At 40.2% G+C, this 27888-nt stretch overlaps 1 protein-coding gene across 1 annotated transcript; it reads left to right on the top strand.

The window, feature by feature from the left end:
- The first annotated feature begins 54 nt into the window (after positions 1–54).
- On the top strand, positions 55–25346 carry LOC133207147 (cytosolic phospholipase A2 epsilon-like). Its single transcript, XM_061343803.1, has 20 exons — positions 55–81; positions 1658–1730; positions 9628–9764; positions 10077–10208; positions 12115–12155; positions 13103–13145; positions 13728–13791; positions 15121–15281; positions 15492–15584; positions 16244–16281; positions 16925–17081; positions 17556–17692; positions 18182–18404; positions 19574–19688; positions 20299–20436; positions 21081–21188; positions 21902–22093; positions 22356–22522; positions 23939–24122; positions 24968–25346. The coding sequence occupies exons 1-20, from the start codon at positions 55–57 to the stop codon at positions 25204–25206; spliced, it is 2469 nt and encodes an 822-aa protein (XP_061199787.1). The 3' UTR covers positions 25207–25346.
- Positions 25347–27888: the final 2542 nt, after the last annotated feature.

The following is a 27888-nucleotide window of genomic DNA, read 5'->3' as shown; positions in this document are numbered from 1 at the left end:
CTGAACCCATCCACTGCACGTTTCACACCTGGTTCAGACGCGGAAAAGTCCACCATGGGGTTATTCTTCAGTAAAAGCCAGGTAAGGAAAGAAAAGGGAGGCTCTGTGATCAGTTGTGTAGACAGCCCTTTGATGGCAGGGGGTACCTGCTGTAGGATGATGTTATGCCTCCTATACTTTCAGCTCTGAGACTTCTTCAGCAGCAAGGCTGAGAGCAAAGTGGGGCTTTTGCCTGGGTTTTTGTGCCTGCTTTGTGTTTTGGCCTTGAAGAATGGAAGGATTTTAATGCTGCAGTAATTTAACTACTTTGAAAATTCCTAAGTAAAATAAAAAAAAGATATATCTTTTTATACATTGCTGTTGTCCTTCACTTCCATCCAACTGGGCGAGGCAAAACAACCTATTGAGGGAATATAAGGACATGTCACAAATGACAGTGAGTTCATTGGGAAAGCCAGGAAACTAATATTATGTGATGTATTAAATACAGCTCTTTTAACATTTGTGGGTGGTTTGGGGCATAAGGGAATGAATGGTGGCACATTGTTATATACTAACCTATGTGCTTGTTGCAGTGATATTCCCTGCCCTATAGGTAGAGTGCTTGAACTGTTGCATCACTGTGCAGTTTTGCTCTTTCTTTTTTGCTCCTCTTGGTTGTTGGTGGGGTGATTTGTTCTTCTTTGTGTTTGTTTGTTTTTTGTTTTTGTTGGTTTGGATGTTGGTTTATGTGGTTTTTTTTTTTATTTTTGTTTTGTTTTGTTTTTTTAATTTAGAGCATTAAATGTTCAGATTTCCCTCCTTTTATTCCTTTAAAAAAACAATTATCTAGGGAACAAAGTACCTCAGCTTCAGACCCCGTACTGTTTATTAAACGCCATGTTTGTCTGATCCTTGCATAGGATGGGAGAGAATGACAAAATCGAGCCAGTTTCCTGGCAGATTTGGTAACCACTTATGGCTAGGTGGTTTCCCAAGATTTCCATTGATATTTCCCTGTGACTTTTGCAAAAGGGGAGATTGGATGGGCTGAATTACTCAGAGAGAAATAATTACAGAATTCTTGCTTTCACTTCCCCCTACTGAGAAGTTTGGGATAGGTCTCTGGAAGACACTTTTCAGGTCCTCATTGCCTGGGACCGCTCTACCTCAAACATAACAATGTAGTGATATAGTTATAAACCAGCTGACAAGCAGCACCATTACACCATGATATTGTTACTAATTCCTGCCCTGCTAGATTGTCTGCTATTTGTTGTGAAATACAGTGAATATATTTAACATCCTTTGCATTCACGCAGATTGAGATGCGTGTGTGTCAGCTGTATTAATAACACTGCAAGGCTCACTATCATACATTTCTTGTTGGGTTGCAATAGTCAGACATCTCAGGTCAAGGGTTACCACAAGTTTCTTCAGAATGGAAAATGGAGGACATCAGATGTTTGGTTTGTGGTGGAATGTACATTTTGGCTCTCTGGCCACACCTGGCTGCAAACCTAGGATGAAGGAGAAGAAAATGCAAAAGAAAGAACTTCAGTTGAGAAATGTCTTGGATTGTTGGAACTGTAACACTTAATTCAATGCTATCTCTGACTGTGCTTCTGTTCTTTCTCCCTTCATGCTCATCCCCCACCTTTTGCATGCTGTTCAACAGACAGAACCCTCTCCATGCAACTTGCTCACTGTAAAAATCATACGGATGAAAAATGCCAGGAAAGCAGATTTGTGTGAGTATCTCTGCTATAACCCTGGAGCATCAGAATGCATGTTGGAATATAAGCAAGTATCACAAACACTGAAGAGTATTTATAAAAGAAGAGAGACAGGATGCATAACTGCAGTATGCTGAAGATGAGATAGCATAGGTGGAAGATATTATTTATTTTATCTTTGCCAGTGAAAAAGTCTAGCCACGAGTTGTAGTTCAGGTGTTTGCACAGAATGCATAAAATGTTTCACATATGAGTCTTCAAAGAAAGGTATTTTTATCCTCAGAAAAGTCTATAAGAAGTTTAGATGGGACACTTCTTCCTATGGTTCCTTCTTACAGTAACGTCCATCCTGTGCATCCCTGGGCCTATTGCAGAATATTTTATGTGAGCTCAGGACTGCATACTTGACATTGCTCATTGACTGTCAAATTTGATTCAGCCATGGGAACAGCCATGTTTCAAAACTTGGCTGGGGGCTCACAGTGTCAGCTTTTTCTGTTCTTTATTGCTTTTAGAAAATGTCCAGGAATAACAGTTACGTACAAGCTTATTAATGCTCCATAAATATCTGAACTGCAAAGCACTAGAAAAAATGTGAATGACAGTCACCTCCACTCTAAGGAGATGGCTGATTGTCTTACATTCATTCATTTACACAAATAAGAAGGTCTAGATCTAGCAATTTTCTCTAGGAACCAGACCAAAATGAATTTCTTCAGTTAAAATGATGTAAGGCAAGTCATTTGTTTGGGCCTTTCCAAAGTGATTTGTTTTGAGTTCTGCTATGGTTTCTTTAGATAACAAAGGTATATAAGGAGTTTCTTACTCCAGTTTTTATCGAAGAGAAGTAAGATGCTTTGTTGTTGCTGAATGTATAGGGAAGAAGGATCTGTATGAACCTTCCTACTGGACTACATTTAAAGTGCAGAAAGGAGATTTGAAGCTCAGTTATAGCCTGGAAAGAAATCTCTTGCTACAGCTAAAACCTAACTGAAGGTACAAATGTGCACTCTGAATTGAAAGCAAAGGTGTGGCAAACTGCATCCTTTAGATACCTCCCCACAAAACCACGTTTTATTAAACCATTTGCCTGATAATGAGCTTACCAAACTTCCTCTTCAGCTTTTTCTTATCTAGATTAATGCTTTCTATTTATATCATGTCTTGAAACAGTTTATATTCTGAAGGGTGTTTCCTACGTTTTGGTGCTGTTCTTCTCTGCACTAGAAAGCTTCTATGGCAAGGGACACGTACTGAAATGCTCAGGCATTTCTGCTTCATAGTCCAAGACACATCCCACCACCCTGTAAAGCTGCTTAAAGGAGCAGTCTGAATAACAAAGGTGCTTTCGGAGCATGGCAGAGGGTCTGGAGCAATAGTAAAGCCACAGCACTGGCTTTCAAGATTGAGGCTCTTTTGTCTTACACTGTAAAGCATATTCTGGATGTTGACTTGAAAACAGAACAGCAGACATTCACTGCCAATATTGCCAAGCTATCATCTGTTTGAAATGGCAGTATCAGTCAAAATATTGAGGGGAAAAAAATTTTCACAAACAAACCAAAACTAACAGTTGCAAAAAGTGAATGCTTTGCTTGTGGGTACTTTCATCATGGAGGAAAAGAACATCATAGAATCATAGAATCCTACTGCCTTGTTTATGCTTGATTGCTGGATCTGTTTTTGAATGACAGCTTCTTAATTCCAGGAACATTTGATTTTGCTGAGTTGAAGATTTGCCATTGCATTTATCAGAAAGATCTGCTTTTAAAACATTTCAGGACTTAGTTTTCTATGCAGCCAGACTTGCAAGAGTCACATATTTTGATGAGACACTCTTGACTATAAAATATAATCCTATATTTCAAGTATTGTAATAAATTAATTTAACCTCTGGTTAAACTCACCAGCAATGTGAAAGTCCAAATTACATGTTGGTAACTGTATGAGACTTTCACTGAGAGGCAGAAAAATGGGAAACTTACAAAAAAATGTACCACTTGTACAAAATTTTCCTGGCTTGTGTGTAAAACTGGGAGAATATTGTTGAGATGTTTCAGTCATATTAACAGTTCCCTAGAGATTAGCTTGACAAAGGCTTAGGAAACCCAGGAGCATGTGCACCTCAGTCACCAGTGATGTAGACTTCTTTAGAGTACTATTTTCCTAACACTGATTATTTTTCTTCTCATTCTTCCTTTTCACAGCTGTTTTTGTCATTTTTCTTTTCCTGCAAACTTTTCTAGATAGAATACGCTGGGAGGTGTCACCTATTTCTCATGCATCTTACAGATTTTTAACAGTTTAAATCAGCTCATTCTGTCTGTCGTCAATTGTGCCCATCCTTTTCTTTCTGAAGTCAATCCCCTTTTTTTATTTTCTCCTGTCATGATCACTTCTTGCACTAGGTTTCTATTGAGGTTTTGTTTCACTTTGTTTAATATTTACCTAGTGTTTATATTTCTCAATCTGCTACTGCAAGTTAACTTCATTATTGGTCTATCTGCTTAATTTTCCAGGTAATAGAGATGGGAAAATTGATCCCTAACAATAGACTCTCAAAGCTTCACTAACATCTCCCATGGAATACATAATACAGCACCTTGAATGGATGTTCAGTGCATAAGATAGTATTTTTATCTAAGAAAATTTTCATTCTGCTTTTCAAATCTGGATATTTTTTTTAGTGCACCCTTGCACTGTGCCGTCTCTTCTTCCCACTGACCCATCAGTGTGTATATTATAACACTAATTTCCATTTGTGCACTGATGCATAGCTGATAGCATTGATAGAACCTTTGAAACTATGGCCTTGTTTGTGTTCTTCACATTCCCCCTTCCCACTGAGCACGCCTATGTCCCCATCAGGCTCACTGGGGCTCTTGATATTCTGGACCTCTGAACACTTGCCAGTTCCCAGATTTGGGTGTGTATCCCATCTGCATCCTGACTCCTTGGTGGGGTGAGACTTGGATGTGCACCAATACAATCCACCCTTAAGAACATGGCTTTCTCTGAAGAATATCACAGATTTCAAGCTCAGCCTCTCTCAGTCCTTGAGCAATCACTATAGCTCTAGAACAGAAGTACATGTCTTTTTGCAGCACGTGGTACAGCTTGGGAAACCGCCATGGCAGGAGACCACTGATGCCAAAAGTTCGTGAGCTCCAGGTAGAGACTGAACAAGTTAATAGAAGAAAAATCCAGTGAAGTCTGGCTTAGGAAGTGTATGAATCTTAAACTGTGAAGGCTGAGAGCATTATACGTTGCCTGTCCTCTTTTACTCTTCCTTAGACACCCACTGCTAAATGTGGGGTGTATTCTCCTCTGGCACTGGTGTTCATCTGTAAGAGGAACAAGGATCTTTCCCCAAAAAAGATAAAGAAGCTAAAGTACAAGATACTGGAGAAAAATAAAATCATAAAGTGAAGTTAACAAATGACAAAGAAAACAAAGCAGACTGCAAAGGTTTAAACAAAATGGTTAAAACAGGTAACGGCGTGAGAGCGCCGAGCTGAGGAATTTTAAGCCATCAGTCACTGCTTCCTGAAAACATCCAAGAGACCTGGGGGTCCTGGGTTAGAGAGACCTTTGACTGATGTAGAGTTAACAATATTCTTCAGCATTTTGTTAATAAGAAAATGATTTTTTTTTTTAAGTTTTTTTTTTTTTTAATTAGGGTTGTTAATTCTGGAAAATTCCAAGATTGGTCTTTTTTAATATAAGGCTTATTTTATTTTGGGTACAATATGCTATAAAATTATTAAGTATGGTTCAAATTTTTATTGAAACCCATATTTTGCGATTGCAGTAACAGTTCATCGTTAGGCTTTTGAGATCCTCAAAAGAAGCAGTCAGTGAAATACATTACTGTTTGAGGAGCTATGGTCCAATGTGATACTCACTGCAGGAACCTGCAGGCTTCCTCTGGTGTTCTGTTCTTGCCCTGTTGTTATTGTTTCATCATTATTCATTGCTTACTTCACCATTTAAGCAGTTGCAGTTACTCACCAACAGCCTATTGTTCTAGGTGCTGCTTGAAATCTCATTATAAAATAAGAGGATGTGGACTGATAAAAGGAGAAAAGGGGGGGGGGAGGAAGTAAGGTTATTTAGCTAGATCTCAGCAAACAGAAGTTTTAAACAGGGATGTAAATGAGACTGGTGATACTGTTGTAGAGATACTTGGAGGGTGCTCTACCCAATGTAAAGGGCAGGGTGGGAGAGAGTGTGAAAGGTTTTTACTGCTGTTTAGCTGTTTTAGGAAGTAAATGTCGAGTGTTTCCTGGAAGCAGGAACTGGTCTTCCAGGACTGAATGAATTCTGGCAGTCTGTGAAGGACCTTGAGAAGGGAGATGTTTTATTTCTTTAAAATTAGAAAGCATTACAGTAACATGACCCATGATGAAAAAACATCATGCTGCATCCCAAAATTTTAATTTCTTTAAAATTAAATATTTAAATAAAAAAATGATTTTTTATTTATTTTAAAAATAATATTAAAAGTTCCAGTGATCAAAATTATCTAATATTCACCACTCTAGAAAAGAACACTGCCTGACTGTCCACCCACCCTCAGCCGAATCTCTGCTCAGCTCCAGTGTGGGAAGAAGATGAAAAACGCTTTTCTCAGCTGGTGCTGATAGTTTATGATTTGTGACATGGATGGATCCAAGTGCAGGGAGACATGATGAGGGAAATGATGTGGGCAAACGGTGTTTGAGACCACATTCTTGGTTCAGATCCTTTCAGCACAATAATAACTATACCCTAACAGTCATGAAGAAAATCTAGCCCCTAGAAATAATATCAATGTGAGCACTTAAAGGCAGTCCAAGAGGAGAATGACATCCAGTTTTCTGTCCAGGTTACAAGTTGCCTGGAGGTTGCTTCTGTTAGCATCAAAAAGGTGTAGAATTAAAATGAAACCATTTTCATTTAGTCCTGTTTGAATTTGAGTTGTCTATGAGGCAGGTGAGATGTTAGCTTGAACCAAGACCAAGATTTTTAGCTTGAACAAGAACAAGATGTTAGCTTGAGCCCTGCATTTTGGGATGCAGCATGGGTCATGTTACTGTAATGCTTTCTAATGGTACAACACAATTACAATCCAGTCCTGCTATTATCCTGGAAGATAATTAGACACTTAGTGTAATAACTGGATGAAGAGACAGTGCTTTCATAAACACCTACTGCCACACCTGTTTTTGGCAGGATATTGCCCCACAGTGATACCATGGCTGCCACCCTGAGCATGTTTGACGGCTGCTCACGTGTTGTGGTCAAGGGGAGGGACATGACAGGTCCCTGCTGCGAAGCTCTGTGGTGTGTATCATGTTTGAGCATAATTGCTGTAGTTAGGTGATGGTTAGGCTTACGTACCAGGGTAATGATGATTTGCTTGCATGTGGATGGCAATGGGAACCTTGTGTGTGTATGTGGAAAGGCACTTGATACAAGGCGATGGGATACTGTGGTGTGACCAACCTGCTAGGGCACAGGATGTGCTGTGGAGTGCCAGTTCTCACATCTGCTTGTACCTGGAGCTGGTTGGGCAGACTGTGGTCCTGAGGTATCTGAGATATGTAAAAAAGGTTTCTGGGTGTTGTAAGTGCCTTCCTCTCACAACACCTGGAAAATACGTCATGAACAAGGGGTAATTAGGTTTCAGGGGACACCTCTGAAGTGCAAAAGGCATCACCAAACACGTTTTGCAGAAGGGAAGAGGGAACCATGATTGTTTAGTGGTGGTGTCAGAAGTCCCACAGTGAAAGTCAGAGATCTAAATGAGGTCAGGGCTCTGCTGTCTAAGTGGTTATTTCTTAAAGGCATACGATACAGTGCAAAAGCAGAAAGTGATCACCTATGAAACAAAATTGATATAGTTTTGAAATAATACATTGTTCTTTGCAACAGACAAAGTCAGTGCATGTATTGCTATAGGGGAAATGTCAGTGGCATATACTTTGGATCACTCACAGGCATGCATTTGGCCATTTCTGACCTTCCTCCTAGTGGGGACAAGAGCTGACAGCAGTCTGTACTAATATCAAGCTGGACTTCCCAAGAGCCAAAAAGTATTTATATATGGATATTTCCTGTATGCACACAGAAGTTTAGGCGCTATTAGGACTGTTAGAAGCTCAGGTCATTTCCATATGCTTTGATATTTTTTTTAGAATTAATTTATCTTTGTATAAACCACAATTACCTTCATCAAAGTTACTCTTTTTTCATTCAATTACTCGAACAAAAGTGATTTATGTCTCAGGGGACTCAGGGGAAAAAATAAAGTCTGGCTTTGTTAATCCTTCAGTTACATAGGAGTGCGATAAAGGGCCAAGTTGATTACTCTGTTTCCCAAAGCTAGGTCTACCAGTAAAACTGAGTGGGACAAGACACAAGTCTATGCAGATGAAGGTGTGTCTGCTATGCAATGGTAAGAATGCTTGAGTAGGTGGCGTTACAAATAGAGGAACTACAGTGCTAATGATGGGATTGGCATTTATGAGCAATACTCCCCCATGCTGTCTTTGGCACTAGAGTAGGCTGTCATCATTAACTAACAGATCTTGTTCTGTAGGGTGATCATCCCAGATCTTTTGAGTGTGGGTCCACAGGATTCTTAATCTCGTGATTCACATTTGTCTTTTATTTCCTAATAATGATGACAAAACATATTTGGAGCAGATTGCTATGACCTCTGAAAGTGCTTGTTGGTGAGGTAGATCTGCAGACTGCTGCTAACCATTGTTTCACATCACAGCTTTGGCCCTGAACATCCATAACCTATGATGGAGCTCAGTTGGGAAGACAAACTATGCAACTGGTCTCTTCAGCTGAGAAAGGAAAATAAAAACATTAAAGCAGCCCTCCCTACATCTGGAAACACTAAACTTAATAGATGAATGTTATGACCTGAACATGTCTCTAATTGAAACAGCAAAGCAATGCAATCTTGTGCAAAGAAGCAGTATCTGTGCTGGGAAGCATGGGCAAGCTTTCACCTGCACATAAAGTGTTGCAAAAACCTTTACCACTGTGGCTGAGGCACTGAGATGAAGGTGAAAATAGTGGCATTAAGCAACATTTTTTTGTACAGCTTTACGGGTGAAAAATTTGCCTCAGGACTTTCTCAAAGTACATGTTGCACCATAAAACTGTTCAGCATTTCAAAGCTTTGCTTATATGTGCTTATTTTAACCCATTTCAAGGAGGATTAAGTGCAATTTATCTCCACAGAGAATCAGTTTTTTATTTTTGAGAAGCTTTTTTATTGATTTTTTTTTCCCTGAAAAGCTCTGTTGTTGAGCTTTACGGTGTGCATGTGTTCCCTTCTTTAACTTCACAGAAGAGAAGAGAGCAGACTGAGATCAGTCTGTTGAAAGACCTGGTTTCTGTGACAGCAATGGAGCTTCATGGGAACCTTCAGTACAATGAGCTCCTGCCTGCCCTGAACTGGCAGCAAGATGTGCTAGAGAGGGTGCTCCAGAAAGTAGACAAGGCAGAACTTGTACTCTGGGGTAGCCAGAACAGAACTCTGGGGTAGCCAGAGCTACCCCAGAAATTTTAAGGCATGCTTATGCCTACCTTTGGAAGCCCTTTGAAGTCTGATATAAATAGACAATGCCTATGTATGTCTTTGAAAAGGAATGCAATGAAACTGTGAATTTTGAATGTTTATGGTTTTTTCCAGCAATTAGAAATAGTTCTCAATCAGAACAAACTGCTAGGCTTACACAAAAGTTAAAGCATCTAGTTGTCCAGCACTGGATTTAAGGTACCTTAGCTGGCATCTTTGCCTGCGTTCTGCATATTGTCCTATGTTCTATGTTTCAAAATTCAATGCCCTGTGGGGTACTAGGTATGTTTAACCGATCCATTGCTTTCACACTTTACCTCTCTTCAACAGTTACCCAGTCCGATTGCTATGTGAGCCTGAGCCTGCCAACAGCTTCTGTTCAGCATTTCCGCACCAAGACAGTCCAGAACAACAAGAACCCAACATGGAACGAAACCTTCCACTTCACAATACAGAGCCAGGTTAAGGTAGGATCATGGCTATCCATAACGGGTATTCTTACCAGATATAAAACTACCATATAACCCTTTCACTCTGCAGGTCTTTCTGAGTTCCCTTATGAAGTATTCACACTTTCTTACTGTAGATATTTAGCTTTTCATGGTTGGGTAAGTCTGTATTTGTCTGCATAGCTGATAAGGTCTGTAGAGAGCAACTGCACAAATTCTGTTTTTTCATTTTTGAACTTCTTTCCCAAGTTCCTTCAGGTAAAATGAAATACCTGTAGCATGTTTATTCAACCTTCTAATCTGTTTGCTTGTTTGTTTTTTTGATCCCAGAACATTCTGGAGCTTAAAGTTTGTGATGAGGACAACACAACTGAAGATGACCATCTCCTCACTGTTTTCTTTGATGTCTCCAAAATCCAGCTGGGAGAAAACATTCAGCTATCTTTCCAGCTGAATCCACAGGTATGGATAAAATTCAAGGGCAAAGCTAAGGGGATGTGGTCAGGTGAGAATATGGCTATCTCAGCTTTTCTTTCATGAGTCCCATATACAAGTCTTTCTTAATATTCATTTACCCACCCGAGTATGTCCACGTGTTTCAGTGGTTGATGTCAAGTGTTACTTTTGCAATTACAGCAGGTTTTGGGTTCTGCTTCTACAGAGCTAGCCAGTGTTATTAGACTTGATTGGTTGCTGTCCTTGATGTGAACTATCAAGAGTTTGCCCCAGTAGTTCTGCAGTTCGAGCTGGTGTTTCTGAGCTGTGCGTCATGTTCTGCAGTCCTAAACCCCAAACCCAATGTGATATTCAGCTTATTTGGAAAATGAAGATAACATGGCTTACATAGCTGAACTATTAAAATAACTGAACTTTCAGCGGGTCTTGACTTCATATGGTTGAGACAACTTCATAATGAAGTTTTAAGGACAGTGTTTAGGCCTTAGAAATACAAGAGTGAGTGTTGAATTAATAACTCTTTTAGAAAGGCTGCTCCTCCATGCTGTATTTTCGTAGTATCATAGAGTGGTTAAATGTGGAAAGAAACATCATATAGTTCCAATGCTCTCCTATGGGCAGAAAAACCTCAAACGAGACCAGACTGCTCAAGACCCTGTCCAGCCTAGCCCTGAACCTTTTCTTTAGCGCCCAAACTAGGAGGGCAACAAGATAATGCACAAAACCTACAAAGGATGGAGAAAATCTCCACAATTACAAAAGACAAAGATGATGTCTGAGCATGCAATGAAGTCTATGTGTGTAGACTTCACCAAACCAAAGCACACCCTCCAGAACATCCTGGGCTTCATACTGTCAGGTGTGCCACCATGTTCATGTGTTGCCAGGCACACCCGAGCAGGCTGTGGTTGAGGGCTGGGAGATGGGCAGGATGATTTGGATGTATCGGAGAAATCCAGCCTTGCTCTTCAGGAGAATTAGTGGGGACTGTGAGAGATTGTGGTAGGAGAAGGGAAAGGGGAATTGTGGCTCTCCTGTGAAACAGTGAGGGGTCAACCTATGTCTACAGAAAGGGGAGCAACTGCCAAGAGGCCCTGGATTATGTATTACATTTGTCCTGCAAGGTCTAAACTAATGGATAAGATGTTAGCATGGAACACTAGAAATATGACATATACAATGTGAAGAAAATTAAATCTGCTGCATGTGCAGTAACAAAAGGTGCATCAAAAGGAGTGTGACCAGCAGGTCGAAGGAGGTGATCCTGCCCCTTTGCTCTCGTGAGACCTCACCTGGAGTGTTGTGTGGAGTTCTGGTGTCCTCAACATAAAAAGGACATGGAACTGTTGGATCAAGTCCAGAGGAGGGCCATAAAGATGATCAGGTGCTGGAGCACCTCCTGTATGAAGACAGGCTGAGAAAGTTGGGGCTGTTCAGCCTGGAGAAGAGAAGGCTGCGTGGAGACCTCATAGCAGCCTTCCAGTATCTGAAGGGAACCTATAGGGATGCTGGGGAGGGACTCTTCATTAGGGACTGTAGTGATAGGACAAGAGGTAATGGGTTCAAACTTAAACAGGGGAAGTTTAGATTGGATATAAGAAGGACATTCTTTCCTGTTAGGGTAGTGAGGCACTGGAATAGGTTGCCCAGGGAGGTTGTAAATGCTTCATCCCTGGCAGTGTTCAAGGCCAGGTTGGATGAGGGCTTGGGTGATATGGTTTAGTGTGAGGTGTCCCTGCCCATGGAAGGGGGGTTGGAACTTGATGACCTTAAGGTCCTTTCCAACCCTAACTATTATATGATTTTATGACAATATTTTATAGAGAGACCCCTGAAGAGCACAGATTCCCTTAGGGTATCTCTGATCACAAATGGACCAACCTGCAGTGACAGCCTTCATTTTCTTTTGCAGGGAAAAGAGGAGCTGGAGGTTGAATTCACAATGGAGAGCAGGCACGTAAGGTCAAATAGATGATCAACAGAAATGTAGGCCAGAGAAAAAATGTTGCTGACACAAAACATCAGTTTGTACTTGCTGCCCCCTGACACTGTCGCTGGGTGAATAGAATAGAGGTGGACTTTGGGTGTTCAGGAGTTGCTTGTGCAAGGCATTTAATGAAGAAGGTGTGCATGACAGTGCATGATGCATGTGTGTCTACACTGGGCATCCAGACACAGGGAGAATCTAGCACAGATGTTGGTGGGAGCCTAGAGTTGTCCCTGATGGCTGCCGCTCACCAGGCTACAAGGGGCATCCAGCAGAGGAGACTGAGTTTCAAACCCATCTTGCTCCTGACTGTGAGATCCTAGGTGCTTGCTTTGTCATAACAATGTGGGGAAAATGGCATTTGAAATCTGGATTAGTTGTGGAAATAGACTAGATTTTATTTTTACTGTGTTTCTGTGCTGACTGTACAGTTAATGGAGAGAATGGGCATGCAAATCAGTCCTAGTGCTGCTGTTGATTTTTAAAGTAAATGGTAATGTTTTTTCTTTTTTTTTTTTTCTTTTGTTTTGTTTTGTTACGGGTTTGGATGAATTCACCAGCTTTTCAGTTCTGTTGCCCAGCTTTAAATTGAGCAATATGGGGCAATAGTGTAATTATGCCATCCCTGTTTTAACTTGTTTCAGTGTGTGAAAATGATCCTGTCTGATAAGTAAGGAGCTCTTGCATTCAGCAGATCTCCATAAACAGTTTAAATTTCAGACTGAAGCCTGTAAGAGGCAAATTGGATTGAATGTCCAGCTACAATTTCTGATGCTGTTTGCCCATGCAGCCTGTTCAAAGATGGATTTTTAAAGATAACGAGTTTATGATAGAAGCAGGGTCAAAAAACTCAAGCAGACAGGTCAAAGAGAGTGCTGGTTTTGAACTGATTGCTTTTCATTTTGTCTTTTAGTCCGGATCCTCCTGAAAACATCGTTACTAATGGAGTTTTAGTGGTACTTTTTATTTCATAATCCTTTCCCTGCCATATAACAATGCTTTTTGCAAAGCTAGTATTAAAGATTCCAGGTAGTTGCTCCACACAGTGACATGAAGGCATTGGCCAAGAGGCAGACTAAAGCTGGTGTCAGTACTAGCTTTCCCACATGATCCATGCAAGTGACTCATGCTGGGAGAGGCTGCAGCTGCAAAAGCTGTGGCTGCCACCAGTGCTCATCTCTGCCCAATCTGAGCTGGGCTCAGACATCCCTCTGGGATCTGCCAGGGAGAGCCTGGCTGAGCACCCTGCCCAGGGAGCCTTCCCCTGCTGCCAGTCCTCCCGCAGGCCCTTTGGGGATGGTCCTCAAGCTGGGAGTGAGCAGATCCATCCTCTTTCCTCATCTTTACGTGAGCTGTGATTTCTCATGTGGAAGCCCAATGCCACTTCCCTAGATCTAGTAGAGGGGTTGTAAGGCACCATCTCTCCCCTGAGGTGTACGCCCGAAGCCCTGTGTACTGCACATGACTGAGGGACCAGCCAAGGCAGAGCTCTGCTAACAACAAGCACCTTGTTCCCTTGCCCTGGTTGTCTTTTTCAGTCCCGTGAAGTTTCCTGTTTGGATGTGCAGGTGAATGGCGGGAGGCTGAGGAAGGACAGTACAGGTGAGACTTTCACTGACCTACAGAGCAAATCTGAGTGCTATTTTATGGCACACTTGAACACTGGGGTTTGACGTTATTTAGGATGCAAGACAACCTCACTGATGCCAGTGGCCTGCGGAGGAGGCTGTAGTTGGTAAAACGTAGATTATTATAGAACACGGTGTGATGAGCATGTGGTCTGGTTTCCCCACAAAATACTTTGCTCTACAGTTGTGTCAGATGCTTGTAATATTTAGAAGTATTTGTGCAGGAATTGATTATTTTATTTTTTGAGCCTAAACTGGATCTAACTCTTGTTATTTCTGGATTCAGAGACATAGAAAATAGAATGAGGACTCGGCTAAATTTATAATTTTATCTTCTTAAAATTTCTTTCAGTATAACAATGTAAAACATGACACTCAATATATCGCCAAAGACATTCATTGCACATTTTAAGCAGTGCATTGATACCATGTTGAATCTGTTCTTGTGGACCTGTGTTACCTCCTATGCAATTTTTAAACTCACTCTGACTTTTCCTGATGGCCTCAGTCCAGCAAACTGCTTAAGCACATGGATGGTTCATTTGAACTAAAGTTGAGCTCAGTGAAGAAGTCTGCTAGCTGTGGCTGAAAATGCTTGAGTGGGATAAATCTCTTGAAGGATGATTATATACTTTTGAGTGTGTGGATTTGCAGAGTATTTTCACCTTGAACCTGTGTTGATTTCATTCTATATAAAGACTGTTTTTCAGTTACTTGAAAACACATATCTGAGGTTATTGTGTGAAAGCCAAAACACCACACGTTATTTTTGTAGGTGTGAGAAATTATTTAAAAAGAAATATTACAGGTTGAAGTAAAGCGAAGCAGGATGGAAGGACTGAGATTTTTCTGGTTCCAAAGGGAACTGTCCTCTGCTACCAAAACAGTTTCTCTGAAAAGTCTGACATTTTCGAAATACCTTATTATTATACCAGAATAATATTTTGGTACCGCATGCTGTCTTATTGCTGAGGTACTTTGAAAATTCCAGATTTTCAGGAGAGAGAGTGCTTTTTTTCCCTCAAAACTGTTATCAGCTGTGAATCATTTTCTAATAAATAGAGTTGTAGACTCAGCAGCCAGAGTATATATGGAAGTGCAGTGCAGCCATAGCAGTAGGTGCTATACGGTGTGCTCTGGACATGAGCTCTAAAGCTGAAACCTAAAGGCTAAGTGTGCATTTATTTATCCAATAATTTGGGTATCAAAACAATTACTTAGGAAAGACATGTATTACATTACTGTGCAGAAAAATTATCCACCTTTTTTTGAAGAGCCTGAACTTGAAACTCCTTTGCTTCAGAGAGAAAGTTTGCGTTAACTGTGGATGGGTCATATGAAGGAACCCAGATCCACACGTTGAGCTCCTGCCTCTGCCCGACCTCCCCAGCCAGGTTCCACTACATCAAGTATAATCACTCAGCACTCACTGTGGCTCTATCACGGCGAAGGCGGCTCAGCCGGGTATGTTATCATCACTAATGTGTAGCTGGCTCTTTGATGTGTATTTCTCTGGGGGCCTCTGAGACCTCAGTATGCATGCAGATGTGTATATGCATGGAATTAGTTAAGTCCATGTATGAGTGAGGTGGGAGAGACTGCTTTTACCCCCTTTTTTCCCCTTTTTTGTGTAATAGTTGACTGTCATTACTTTTTTTTTACTCTTTTTTCCAGTCTATCTCAAGTCAAAATGAAAGGGATATGAATGAGTCTGTGACTCTAGCTCTGAACTCACTTCCTATACAAGAGAAAATAACAGTAGCAGAGGTGAGAACAAGTCTTTCTTAATAAAAAACAACCCAGCATATGGACTGGCTGATGTTTGACATATTCAGTCTGGTGGGTGACAAGTCTTACAGTTCAGTGATTCAGTTCCTGTCAGAAATGACAAATGCTGCAGTCTAAGGTGTGAATGACAATCACTCTGCAGCTATGCAATATTTGTTCTGCATGTCGTTCTAGGCATGCTGCTCAACCCTGTTCTGAGTTTAAACTAATTTCCTCAGGACATATCTAACATGTTCATCAACATAGTATGCAAGGTAACAGTAATGGATATGACAAGACATATTTGTGAAGGGAGAGCCTGAAGCGGAGGATAAAATAGAGAACATCCATATGCCTGTGGTTTAGATGTCCAGATTTCAACAAACTTCCCAGAAAGTGGAGGGTGACTTAGGTGTTCAGCTACGAAAACATGAGGGGCTTTAAGCCCACCTGGCTTGGGAGAATGGCCCACTTCTATTCAGCCCAGACTGTATTGGAACTCATTATGTTTCTCACAGCCCAGACCATGGCTGGTCAGATTCTGCAGCTGCATTGCTAACTGCAAAGACAGTGAAACTCAGCTCATAGATGAAGTGGGGGAGGAAGGTGCAGGATTAATGACCTGAGCATGCTTACACTGTTTGTATTGCGATTTTCAGGACAGGACAATTGACTTGTACACAAAGGCAAGTGAATGGTAAGTGTGTCTCCAGCAAGACCTGATCCTGTAACTGGGAGACATTTGTACCTACACAAATCTCGTTTGAAATCAACAGGGGTCCGTGAAAGCTTGGTTGTAAACAGAGGTGTGTTTGTCTTTGGGTTGCAGGCTTTTGTTTGCCAGGCTCTCCTTTTTCAGTGATGGAGAATTAAATCATGGGTACCTTTTCCTCCAAGTTTCCAAGCTGTTAGTGCAGCTTGATAAGTAGATCTCAATTTGTGTGCACTTACTATGTCTACAGGTGGAGAGAGCAGCTCCACAAAGAAATCAGATTTCTGTATTATAAAACCAAAATAATACAAAGGCATGGTAGCTGTTTCCCTAAACTGCAGTGCCTGTTGACTGGTTATCTACTTCTAAGCATATATGGCAGCAAAAATCAATTACATGAGCAAATAAAACCAGAAATGTGTTGTAGGCACCTTGTTACCATACCAGGACAGTATGTCATGTTCTGCTCTGCCTTCCCTTTTGCATTCTTGTTAGTAGCTGCAGCAATTAGCAGAGGCCTGTCTGTACTGTTTCTCATTTACACAAGCTGGTCTGCAAACAGACATAAGCATAAATGGAGTTCACCATGGTGAATAATAATATAACAATATTTGTGCCCTGGTCTCAGGACTCAGGGTCTGTTTTACAGAGCAAGAAACCTAGATGCCCGCCTGGGGTTTGACCTGTGCACTGATGAGCAGAATTTCCTGCAAAACCGGAGGAAGGTGGTTGCTGATGCACTGAAAAGTGTTCTTCATCTGGAGGAAGATCTGCAAGAGCATGAGGTAACTAGGAAAGGCACTACTGGAGTACTTTACTCTCTCCCTTTCCTCAGGCCTGGAGAGGAGGAGTGATTTCTCACCTCAGTCTGGATGGCGCATGAGAACCTCTGTCAGCTGCTCCAGGGCACTGTTTGCAGCCAGGTTGATCTCAGCTGGAGAGCTCAGCAGTCTGTCTGGATGAGTGAAGTCTCTGTTTCCACTTGACTTTCAAGTGGATCATGTAAAGGAACTTCAAACCAAGGGTTTGGTCCATGTTTCTTAAAAAAATCCTTCCTGAGGGCCTACATCTTCTACTATACCTGACAGGGATATCCAGCAACCTGTATTATTTATAACTTCCAGAGCAGTTGTTTGATCCCTAGTTTATGTGTTACTGGAGTCTGGATGTTGCTTTTGCACATCTGTCATCTTTTGACATGGATGTGCTTTAATGCCATTTCTCAACCCCTTCTTTTTGCCCTTTTCTGTGTTGAACAGGTCCCTATAGTGGCTGTGACCACAGCAGGATGTGGGATAAGAGCACTTACTGGCATGTACGGCAGCATCTTGGGTCTTCAAAAGTTGCATGTTCTGGATTGTGTCTCATACATCAGTGGCTCCTCTGGCACAACATGGTGAGGAGTCATTTTGATATTGCTGTTTGGATCTTGTGGTGTTAAAGAAAACCCATACTTTGTCTAGGGTTTTAAATTTCGACAATGGTAAAAGGGATCTCTTGAGTTATTACTTCCAGCTTTGTCTGTGAATGTCAAGGTCACCCATGAAAGGCCTATTATGCATCATACATTTGTTGTAATTGAAGTGACTTATCTCTCACCAGAAGAGGAGACTTTATTGCAAGTGCAGCCGTCCTTAATCCTATGCAAAATGATCCTTTATGGTTACTTACTGTTGGACAGAAACAACATAGATGGCTGGTGTAGCTGCTTGTGTTGGATTCCAGATCTGATTGACTTTAGCCTTCTGTTTCTGCTCAAAGTAAGCTCAAAGAGTAACCTAAGGATAAAACAGTAAGTGCTCAAAGGTCTGCGAAGTGTATCCTCTGAGTTTCAAAAGCATCTTCTTCATTTCTTTCCACTCTCCATTGTATTTCCTGCTTGCAGGACAATGACAAAACTGTATGAAGACGCTGATTGGTCACGTAAGGATCTTGGAGAAATAATTATTGAAGCTCGGAAGCAAGCAGCCAAGTGTAAGATGGGAGCTTTTTGCTTGAGAAGTCTGAGGAATTATTACAGAGAGCTGAGCCAAAGGACCCAAGCAGGACATAAAACATCTTTTATTGATCTGTGGGGGCTCATGATTGAAGCCATGCTAAATGATGGGGTAATGTCTATACATCTTTCTTCTCATAAAGTTTGTGACTTTATGACCTTTATAAGAAATTAAAACCCTAGAATGAGACACTTGGTATATAGGCAGAACACCACTTATTTACATTAATAACTTGGAGACATAGTGTATGTTTACACTGGAGCCTAAAGTGTTGTTGAATGTAACATAGAAATGCTCAGACTAGCTCTAAAATAACCAGCATGCTAATTAACACTGTAGCTGTCCAAGAAGTTTTTTAGGTTCTTGGGTGGCTTTTATGGCCCAATGCTTTAATATCTCCATTGCTGCGGTGCTTAACACTAGCTGCAGCAATACCTCGAATGTACTGAAGATGTACCACATATGTAGCTACTGCAATTTGTGTTACAGTGATGAGAAAGTATACAGATCCAGAGTTCCTCAGACATTTTAGGTATAGAAACTTTGATTTCTCAGGTGCCTTTCAACTACTTCAGATTTGATCTCTTAGGACCTCTGATTCCTAATTGTTGTAATGGCACAAGCAAAACTTTTCATATTAGCCAGCAGACTGATGATAGCTGTAGAAATAGCCATTTTATTTTAAAATCCTGTAAATGTGGTTTCTATTTTGTCCATGTGAAACAGGTAAAATTATATACTGTAATTTCATAGTGTATTTCACATTGTATTTTTGGCCCCAGTGTTACATAGTAAAATTTGCTGGAATTTAATTTGTCTGAAGTGTACTCGAAATCTCCATTTCATATACAAGATAAGTTGTTAGTATTGGACAGCTCACAGATTTTTCGTCTGTGGATCTTAACTTTTAATATGGTTCTAAAAAAAAATATCTGAACTAAGAAGGGCCATTAACATGGGGCCTTAAAGAACTCATATGTTTAACAGATGAAGTATGTGATAACAGCTTAATTATCCAGACCTGCTATAGTTTTTCATTTATATTTAGCAAAGCAAAGTTAGAATAGCATGTGAAGCAGCCCACTACTGTCATAAACTGAATGTAAAACATGGCTGCTTATCTTAACAGCAATTATTCCCGTTCCCATTATTTTCTTGCCCTTTGTTATTCAAGCATGTGGACAAAGATTTAGGAGGAAATTCAGGAAAATTATATCCCCTATTCAGATTTACAAGCTGATGTCTTCAAATAATGTGTTGGGGTTTTTTTCCAAATCCAGAAATGCCACCACAGACTTTCTGATCAACGTCAGGCAGTGAATCAAGGTCAGAACCCACTGCCCATCTACCTTGCTCTCAATGTCAAGGATAAAGTTGCCACCAAAGATTTTAGAGGTAATATTTCCATTCTGGAAAAGAGCTATGTTTTTCCCTGGGGAGATACAGCATGGGGATGCTGTAAATAATGACAAATTGGGGGAAGTCCTGTTCAGAGGTATGGGAAGTCCTGTTCAGAGGTATAAAGAGTAACTGGTCAGCCACAGGATAGACAGCAGCAGTTCAGTATTTTACATGATCTTCTGGCATGTAAGTGTGCATGTTCAGACATTAACTTCAGACTAATAACACAATATAGATCCATGATACTGTCTCAGAAACATTACAGATTCTTACAGAAAGTGTTTCACTGGGGCTTTATGTTTGCTTATGTGTGTTTTTCATGGTTGGCTAAAGGCAGTAATCAATAGAAATCAACATTTGTTTTAGTTAGAACACAGATTGCTGTGTAAAGAATTTAAATTTTCCCGTAGCCCTGACTTTGTTCTTTCATAAACCCGTAGACTGTGTGATAGCTGGTTCAGTGATGGCTTTCAGCAGGATTTGCTCAGGGCATGTGCTAAGCCAGTTTGCCTGCTAGGACAGGCACCTGAAAGGCTTACTCCATGTCTAGCAGCTGGACTGTTTTTAGTAGCAGAGCTAACGTTGCTGGTGCTTGTGTTGGCAGAGTGGGTAGAGTTCACACCGTACGAGGTGGGCTTCCTGAAGTATGGTGCCTTCATTCGTGCAGAGGATTTTGGCAGCGAGTTCTTCATGGGTCGCTTGATGAAGAAGCTGCCTGAGTCGCGGATCTGCTTCATGCAAGGTGACTCAACAGCCTGGGAGAGTGACATTTTCATACAAATACTAATGATGCTAGAAATTAGTTCCCAGAAACCTGTTCTGCTTGTGGCAGCAGAAGTACTGGGTCAGTCAGCTGAAATTCAGCATGTCTCCTGAGACTCATTCACCTGCAAAGGTGGTTTTATCATTTGGACTAAGATAATATGAAACTAAAATGACAAAAAAAGTTGTTATATGCCTTTGTGAGTGCTTGTGAAGCACCACCATTTCCTATAACTTACAAAACCTTTGAAAATTGGAGATCTACACTTTGTGGAAGCTGATGGAAATGGTAAGATGAAATAAATAGGGCAAGAAAGAGGAGAATCAGAGAAGGAGCTGGCTGAAAAGATTTCTTTATCAAATGAAAAGGGAAATGAAAATTGGAAAATGGCAATGTAAAATTAATAAAAAAAAGAGTTTCAGGAAAAATACAGCAGAAGGGAAAATCCTTTGAAATTTCTTCTGAAATAATTCTGCCTTCTGAGTCAGCTCTACTGCTGAGACTGAACTCTGGGAAGATTGGATAGAAATAGAAAGAAGTGAAAGAGCAGCTGTGGAAGGAGCAGGGGCAATTTTAAAAATGTTCACCTCATCAGTACTTATTATACCTCTCCCACTTCCTAGGAATGTGGAGTAGTATCTTCTCCAAAAACCTCTTGGATGCCTGGCATGCAGCTGACAATTCAGAGGACTTCTGGCACAGATGGACTCATGACAAAGTGGCTGAAATAGGTAAATCTCAGGTTTTTGGAAAAAAAAATCCAAACTCTTATGTTTGGGTTTATATAAATCATTTTCAAGTTCCTGTTGAATTCATCTGTCCACAGTCAAATCAAATTGAATAAACCTTTTTTAAAAGTAAAAATATTTAATTTAAAAATAAAATATTCAAATTTTTCTATTCTTTTCAAAGTAAGCTTTGAGTTTCATATTTAACCTAGATGGAATCTAAAAGCAGTAATTCATTTAATTGTATAAATAAAACGATTTTTCCTGTTGTTTTTTTTTTTTTTTATTTGCATGGGAAAGTGAATTACTTTAATGTGTACTGAGAAAAAATAGAAAAATATGAAGAAAATGAGAAAAATGATCCTTTAGTCAGCATAGAATCATAGTATAGAATCATAAACTAGTTTGGGTTGGAAAGGACCTTAAAGCTCATCTAGTTGTAGTCTCCCTTCCATGGGCAAGGACACCTTCCAGTAGATCAGGTAGCTCAAACTCCACCAAAACTAGCCTTAGCTTGGACAAGGCTCAGAGCCAACTGGGGTTTACAAAATGAAAGTAAGTTTGTATTTTCATTAAGAAATTAACCAGGACTCAAAGCAGAGTGTAGGGAAAAATAACATAATGTTGAAAGCTGTCCCTTTGTCCTCTTTGCACCTAGCCTTCTCTTAACTGTGGTTATAATTCAATTGCATGTCATTTATACCATGTGTCTCTAGAGGAACAACCTGACTTGCCTGAGAAGCCATATGAGATGGCTACATGCATGTTCACTCCTACGAGTGGCCTCTCCACGACACTTCGGGATATCCTGACGGACCGTCCTGCCGTGTCCAAGTACCACAACTTCCTGAGGGGCTTCCAGATGCACAACGAGTACATCCAGCAGGAGCATTTCTCAAAGTGGAAAGGTGTGGACAGCACTCCTGCTTATGTGCCTCAGTGGTCATCAGGGCAGGCGCAGGGCTGTGAATAAGTGAGGGCCATTTAAACATCTTGAGGAGAGCTGAGTGAGTGGAGTCCATGGGTTTGGAAACTTGAGTGAAGAGGCTAAAGGAAGCATTAGGATTGCTGAATTCTACCCCAAAGCAAAGGGAAAATCCTGGATGGGATTTTGCTTTCCAGATGTATTTTTGCAAGTTTGCTAATAACTCTGAATCTTTTACTCTCTAGACACATTGCTAGATGCTTCTCCTAATGACCTGAGAGGCAACTCAGAGCACCTGGAGCTGGTAGATGCAGCTTTCTTCTTTGAAACCAGCTGCCCACCCCTTTTGAGACCAGAGCGGAAAGTGGACCTCATCATACACTTAAATTACACTGGTGGATCACAGACCTTGGTGAGTAGTCTGAAAACTGTCTTGGTTTAGTAATGCTTTCCACAACTTTCAGACAATTGTCTGTAAAACATGGAACTTTGCAAAAGTTAGTAACAGGTTGTTTCCAAACCGTAGAAGAATGAAAATTCCAGAGGGGAAAATATCTTTAGTTTTCTCTGACTACTTTTGAAATAGCCCTAAACACTTCACCAATGAAATACAGCGTGGCACAGTAAAGTCATGATTGTTGAGCTGCAACTTCTATTGCATTTATATGTAAAATTGAATAGCACAGCTATAGCTGGAAAAACTTCATGATTCAGGTGCTGAATTTAATCTGAGTTTTCCTTTAATATATATTTTATATGTGATTTTCTAGCTGTTCAAGGACAACCTAATGAGTGAAGAATTTCTTCATCTTTATTTTTATCTCTTTTAATAAATAGATTTTTTTTCCCATAAATAGTGGGCTTGTAACAAGATATTAAAGGCATTTATTATGTTAACAGAAATCTGATTTAGTTAAAATGGTTACATAGATTTTGAAAGTGGAATTCACTACATAAAAATGTGGATTTAGTCTTCCAAATATAGAGTTGGCATTGTAAACCTGTCCTTGAACAGCACCATAGAAAACACGGAGTTGTTTTCTTCAAGTTCTTTCATTTTTTTCAAATGGAAGATACTTCAATGCTCTTACATTGTGCTTCCACATGACATACTTGTCTCTGTATTGCAGCTGAAAACCTCGCATTACATTTATTTCTTGTACTCATAAGTCTTCTGGAAATACTTAATTCAAACAAACTGAGGTGGTAATTCAGTGTTTTGTTAGATAATTCAACAATGTTGATCATCAGAGATACGCTTTCTGATGAATGCTTTTACTGTTTTGAGAAGTACTATTTTGAGGTCTAACATATTTTACTTTGAAATCTCATATTATTTCTAAAATTCTGAGTTATAGGTTGGTCTCAAAACCTTGCTGAAATCTATTCAGGTCAACTCACAAGTTACACTGCTGTATAAACAGATAATGTAATTATGAGTCTTACTGTCTTGGACCGAAAATTTAGTTTTGTTTAGATCTACAATTTTCTGACTTAGTTCTCACTTAATTAATGATGCTCTGTAACATGCTTTCAATTAATCTGTTCTGTTCCTAAATCATATTCTCATTTTAGAAATGTGCCTTGGTATGTATTTAAACCCTCATTACCATCTTGACATTAGGTGTTTTCCTGTAAGACTACTTCCAAATAGCTCCTCAGGGAAGAGAAAAACATATCTGTAGCTGCTGGTCCTCACATTATTGCTGGCTCTCCAGTGCTACCACTCTATTTTGCGTAACTTGGTGTGAACTACTGGGCTTCAGCAGCAGCCTGATCTTGGATATCTTTTCCATTCTTTATGCTGCTGCTGTTGGGCCATGACCAGCCTCTGAAGCAGGCTTGCAGATACTTCTCGGAGCAGGGAATTCCATTTCCCAGCATTGGCCTGAAGGACGATGAGAAGAATCTGAAGGAGTGCTACATGTTTGATGGTGCAGATACCCCAGGAGCTCCTCTGCTGCTTTATTTTCCATTGGTGAATGACACCTTCCAAAAATACGTAGCACCTGGTAAGTTAACAGTACCCATTTAATTTTATTGACCCAATAAATGTTCTCACTCCCTTGACATTTTTTTCCCCTGCTCCAATCCAAAAATTGTTTGTTCACTTGTCCTACTAGGAAATATACTGCAAAGGGGCTTGACACAAACCATTTTTGAAATCAGGTCAAATCTTGGTCATAACTTTAAGTCTGAGTCTTGATGCAATTCAGTGAAAGAAGAAACAAGTTCTGCAAGTAGAGGAATGGGAACTAATTTCTTCTTGTGATCTCCAAAAGTTTACCTTATCATGTAGAATAAAAAGTATTTGTCAGATGATGTATTCTGACGGTCAGATTTAGTGGAAAATTACCTGTCCAGTACACAATCATTCTATGAAGAGCCACTGTGCTTTCAATTTTTGCTGTTTAATGTATTGGTTGCATATTTTGGAAAATCAAAGCAATAGTGCATGAACTAGTACAGTCACTGTGCAATTTTGGGGCTAGTATTAGAGGTGCAGGTTTTGTTGTCACAACAGTTTCCAAGTCTATTAACAATCTGCTTCTTCCTGTCCTATATATCTTTATTGCTTTTACCTTTAGTATGTATTTTACTTGACAACCTGTAGGTTGACTTGAGCATGTGACCATATAAAATGATGTGCCATGAGCTGGCCAGTAGAAGGTGCTGTTTGCAATAGAATGATATTTAGTGATACAATTTCAATAGCATTTGTTCAGGCATCATAGCACTGCACTTATCTTCATGCAATGGCATTTGTGATCTCTTTAAATTATTCTTCCCATAATCTATCAGAGTACTGTAATTTCCTGAGATAATACAAGCACCCTTTTTTTGTTCCCCTTGACAGGCATGACACGTAGCGCTGCTGAAATGGAATTGGGCAAGGTTGATATCTCCAGTTTCTGCTCTCCATACTCAACGAGGGAGGTCTCGCTGAAAGCAGAAGATTTCAACAAACTCTTGAAGCTGACTGATTACAACATCATGAACAACGAGAACATGATTCTTCAGGCCTTGCGCATGGCTGTGGCACGGAAGAAACAAGCTCTGAGCCAGCCAGCATCGCAAGCACAGTCCTCTGCTTGAACAGCATTTTCCTCTCCCTTACTAAGTATTTACCATAACAGCACATCTGCAATATCTACTTCATTGTTCTTGGCAGCTGCCATCTATTTCTAAGATTAACTAACCTTCTCAAAAAAGAAAACTTGAAGTATTTGTTTCAAATCCACACAGTTCAATTCACTAAGTAGGAGTTGCTTTTTTGATCTGGAGTTGTGATACCAAACACAGCAGTCTGTGTCGTTAGCACCATCTCACTGTAATGCTCTAGTGGCAAATGTCCAGCTGTGTGTGACAGGGAGATAGTTTTACTTTCTATCCCTGCAACATCTTATTGTCTTGGTGGTTAGTCACTAGTATTTTCTCATCCATAAAATATTCCAACATTTCATTGAGACCAGTGGTTGCAAATCCATAAAGCCCTCTTCACACACAAAAGGTGGTGACCATGCACTATCTATTTATTACTTGGTTTTAGTAACTGGAATTAAATGGTGCTCTACCTTTCAAGAGTTTTGTTTCCCAACAGCTTTTTTGTCAGGAACTGTGGTGAAATATATATATATATATCTTATGAAGGATATTTGATTTTTCAAAGTTGTATTGCATAATGGATGTATGGATGATGGCTATTTAGGTCTTTGATGACATCTCTTCTTATCAATTAAATCAAACTTATGAATTTATTTTGAAGGACCATTTCCATTTCCTCTCACGATCAGCTGTGTGTCTCAGATCACATGCATGTGCATGTGAGACAGTTGTCTCCCCTAAATGCAATTGTGATTCAGTGTCATCTGGAGCTTGTTCAGTGTAGCGAATTGAAATATTACTGACGCAGATAGCATGTGAGGGGGATTGCAGGATATATGATAAATGCACACACAGAATCACACTGGATAAATAGAGTAAGAAGACACCAATATTCTCTCAATATTAAACAATCATAAAATGTAAAATACAGTTGCTAGGTATGTTAGTACAAATTAAAATGATGTGATTGCTACAGTCTAACTACTTACTTGACAAGTACATTGAATTGCAGTAGATGAAGGGGAAAAGCTGATTTATAAGCACATAACTCAAAAAGCTCTCAAAAATCAGTGCAGTTGCCAAAGAACAGAAGAAAATATGCCTATCATGGGAATGCACTAAATAATGCATGCACGCATCTGGTAAAGGACCTGATGAGCAATGTATTAACAAAAAAACAGCACCCTTCTTCAAGCTGTACAGGAGAATGGTTTGAAAAGCAGGAAACAGTTGTGTGTCATTCCCGCGAAGGAAGAATCATGTACAGCAAAACACAGGTGTTGAAGCGTCATTGTGTACCTGAATGTGAATATATAGCAGAATAGATATCTTGCATTTATTCCTCTTCAGCTAATGAGACATCTAATAAGTAAACCCTTTATCCCTTTGGACTGTTTGCCAGATGTTATGAAAAGATATTAACTGTTTGGATTAAAAAAAAAAAAAAAAAGACAAAAAGAAAAATCCCAGATGCTTCATGGAGAAGGGAATCTACTCACACATAATAAAAGCCAAAAAAGATTCAGCAGAGAGAAACACACAGTTTCTGTTTCTAGTGAGGGTTTCCTCAGAGTCGAGTTACTAAGGAAAGATAGCGGTTTTTTCTAGGACTGGAGCTGGTTAAGAAGTTGGGTTTTGCTCTTTTTTGGTCACAATCCCACAGAAGCATTGTAAAAAAAGACACGTGCTGACAACTGGAAGTTTGTCAGAGGCTGGCAGCGTGGAACTTAACAGGAATCCCTCACCTCCTTGTGTAACCTGGCCTACAAGGTAAGAGGTATAGAAGAGTCTTTTCTCTCCACAGATTTCCCAACAAGGTACACAGACAATTTCAACCTAATCTAAAATGCTGGCCACTGTTCTACTTGAGCAGCCACTGATGAGCTCAAAATAAGGTATTTGAACTGTCAGAATGGAGATCATGATTGAATCCTGTCAGGGAGAGTGTCACTTTCAGGGAGAGTGTATTTGTCAGAGTCATCCTGTTACTGTTAAGATCTGAGTATTGCTTCGCTTTGCAAAGTCTGTGGGCTCCCTGAAGTACTCTGATTCAGTTTCACTTTTCAGTTGTTGGATTTAGGAATATTTTGTCAGCATTAGATGCCCTGCTTGACTTTACCTATGGACCTTTTGATAGTAAAGGGTGAGCATCTGCTCCTTCCTGATTTTACCAGCCTCAGACTGGTCAGAAAACACATATTCCTGAGAGAAGGGAAATTGTTCTCCAAAGAACCCTCCTGCAGCATGCTCTGCCTTCTCTATGGCGCTTGTCAGAATTTATGATGCACCCTAAAATCTCAGATAATCTGAACCAAACCAGAAATAGTAGTTTCTCAGATACTGGCACGGTGCTTTGGATTACTGGGTTCTCCGTTTGTTATACATTCACACTAGATGTCATGTCCCAGGTCCCTGTCCTAGGACTATTGCTAGGTTCCCTTGTGGGAGAGGCACTTGACAGCCAGTGTGTCAAGGCACTGCACCAGCTACTAAGAAGGAGAAAAATTACTGCTACTGCTGAACCCAGCGGCCAGTGTTGAATGAGTTCCCTGCAGCTCCATTCCCTGCAGCACTTACTGTGGAGGAAACTCCTGCAGAATTTACCCCTTGGGAAGGAGAGGTGATAGATGCCTAGAGATTGGTCCTCCCTTTTTCTTTCATTGAGTTATTCAA

Source organism: Neopsephotus bourkii, unplaced genomic scaffold (genome assembly GCF_033783945.1).
Source record: "Neopsephotus bourkii isolate Nb327-2 ecotype Australia unplaced genomic scaffold, CSIRO-AGI_Nbou_v1 NB_1825, whole genome shotgun sequence".
Classification (NCBI taxonomy): Eukaryota; Metazoa; Chordata; class Aves; order Psittaciformes; family Psittacidae; genus Neopsephotus; species Neopsephotus bourkii.
Note: the sequence above shows the minus strand (reverse complement) of the source record. Positions and strands in the feature narration are given on the sequence as shown.

Excerpts from the sequence above, each read along its gene's own strand:
- LOC133207147 (XM_061343803.1), top strand. The coding sequence starts at position 55 with ATGGGGTTATTCTTCAGTAAAAGCCAG. Across the intron at positions 21,189-21,901 it reads TGACAAAGTGGCTGAAATAG|AGGAACAACCTGACTTGCCT; the intron begins GTAAATCTCAGG and ends ATGTGTCTCTAG. Across the intron at positions 22,523-23,938 it reads CTGGTGGATCACAGACCTTG|CCTCTGAAGCAGGCTTGCAG; the intron begins GTGAGTAGTCTG and ends GGCCATGACCAG.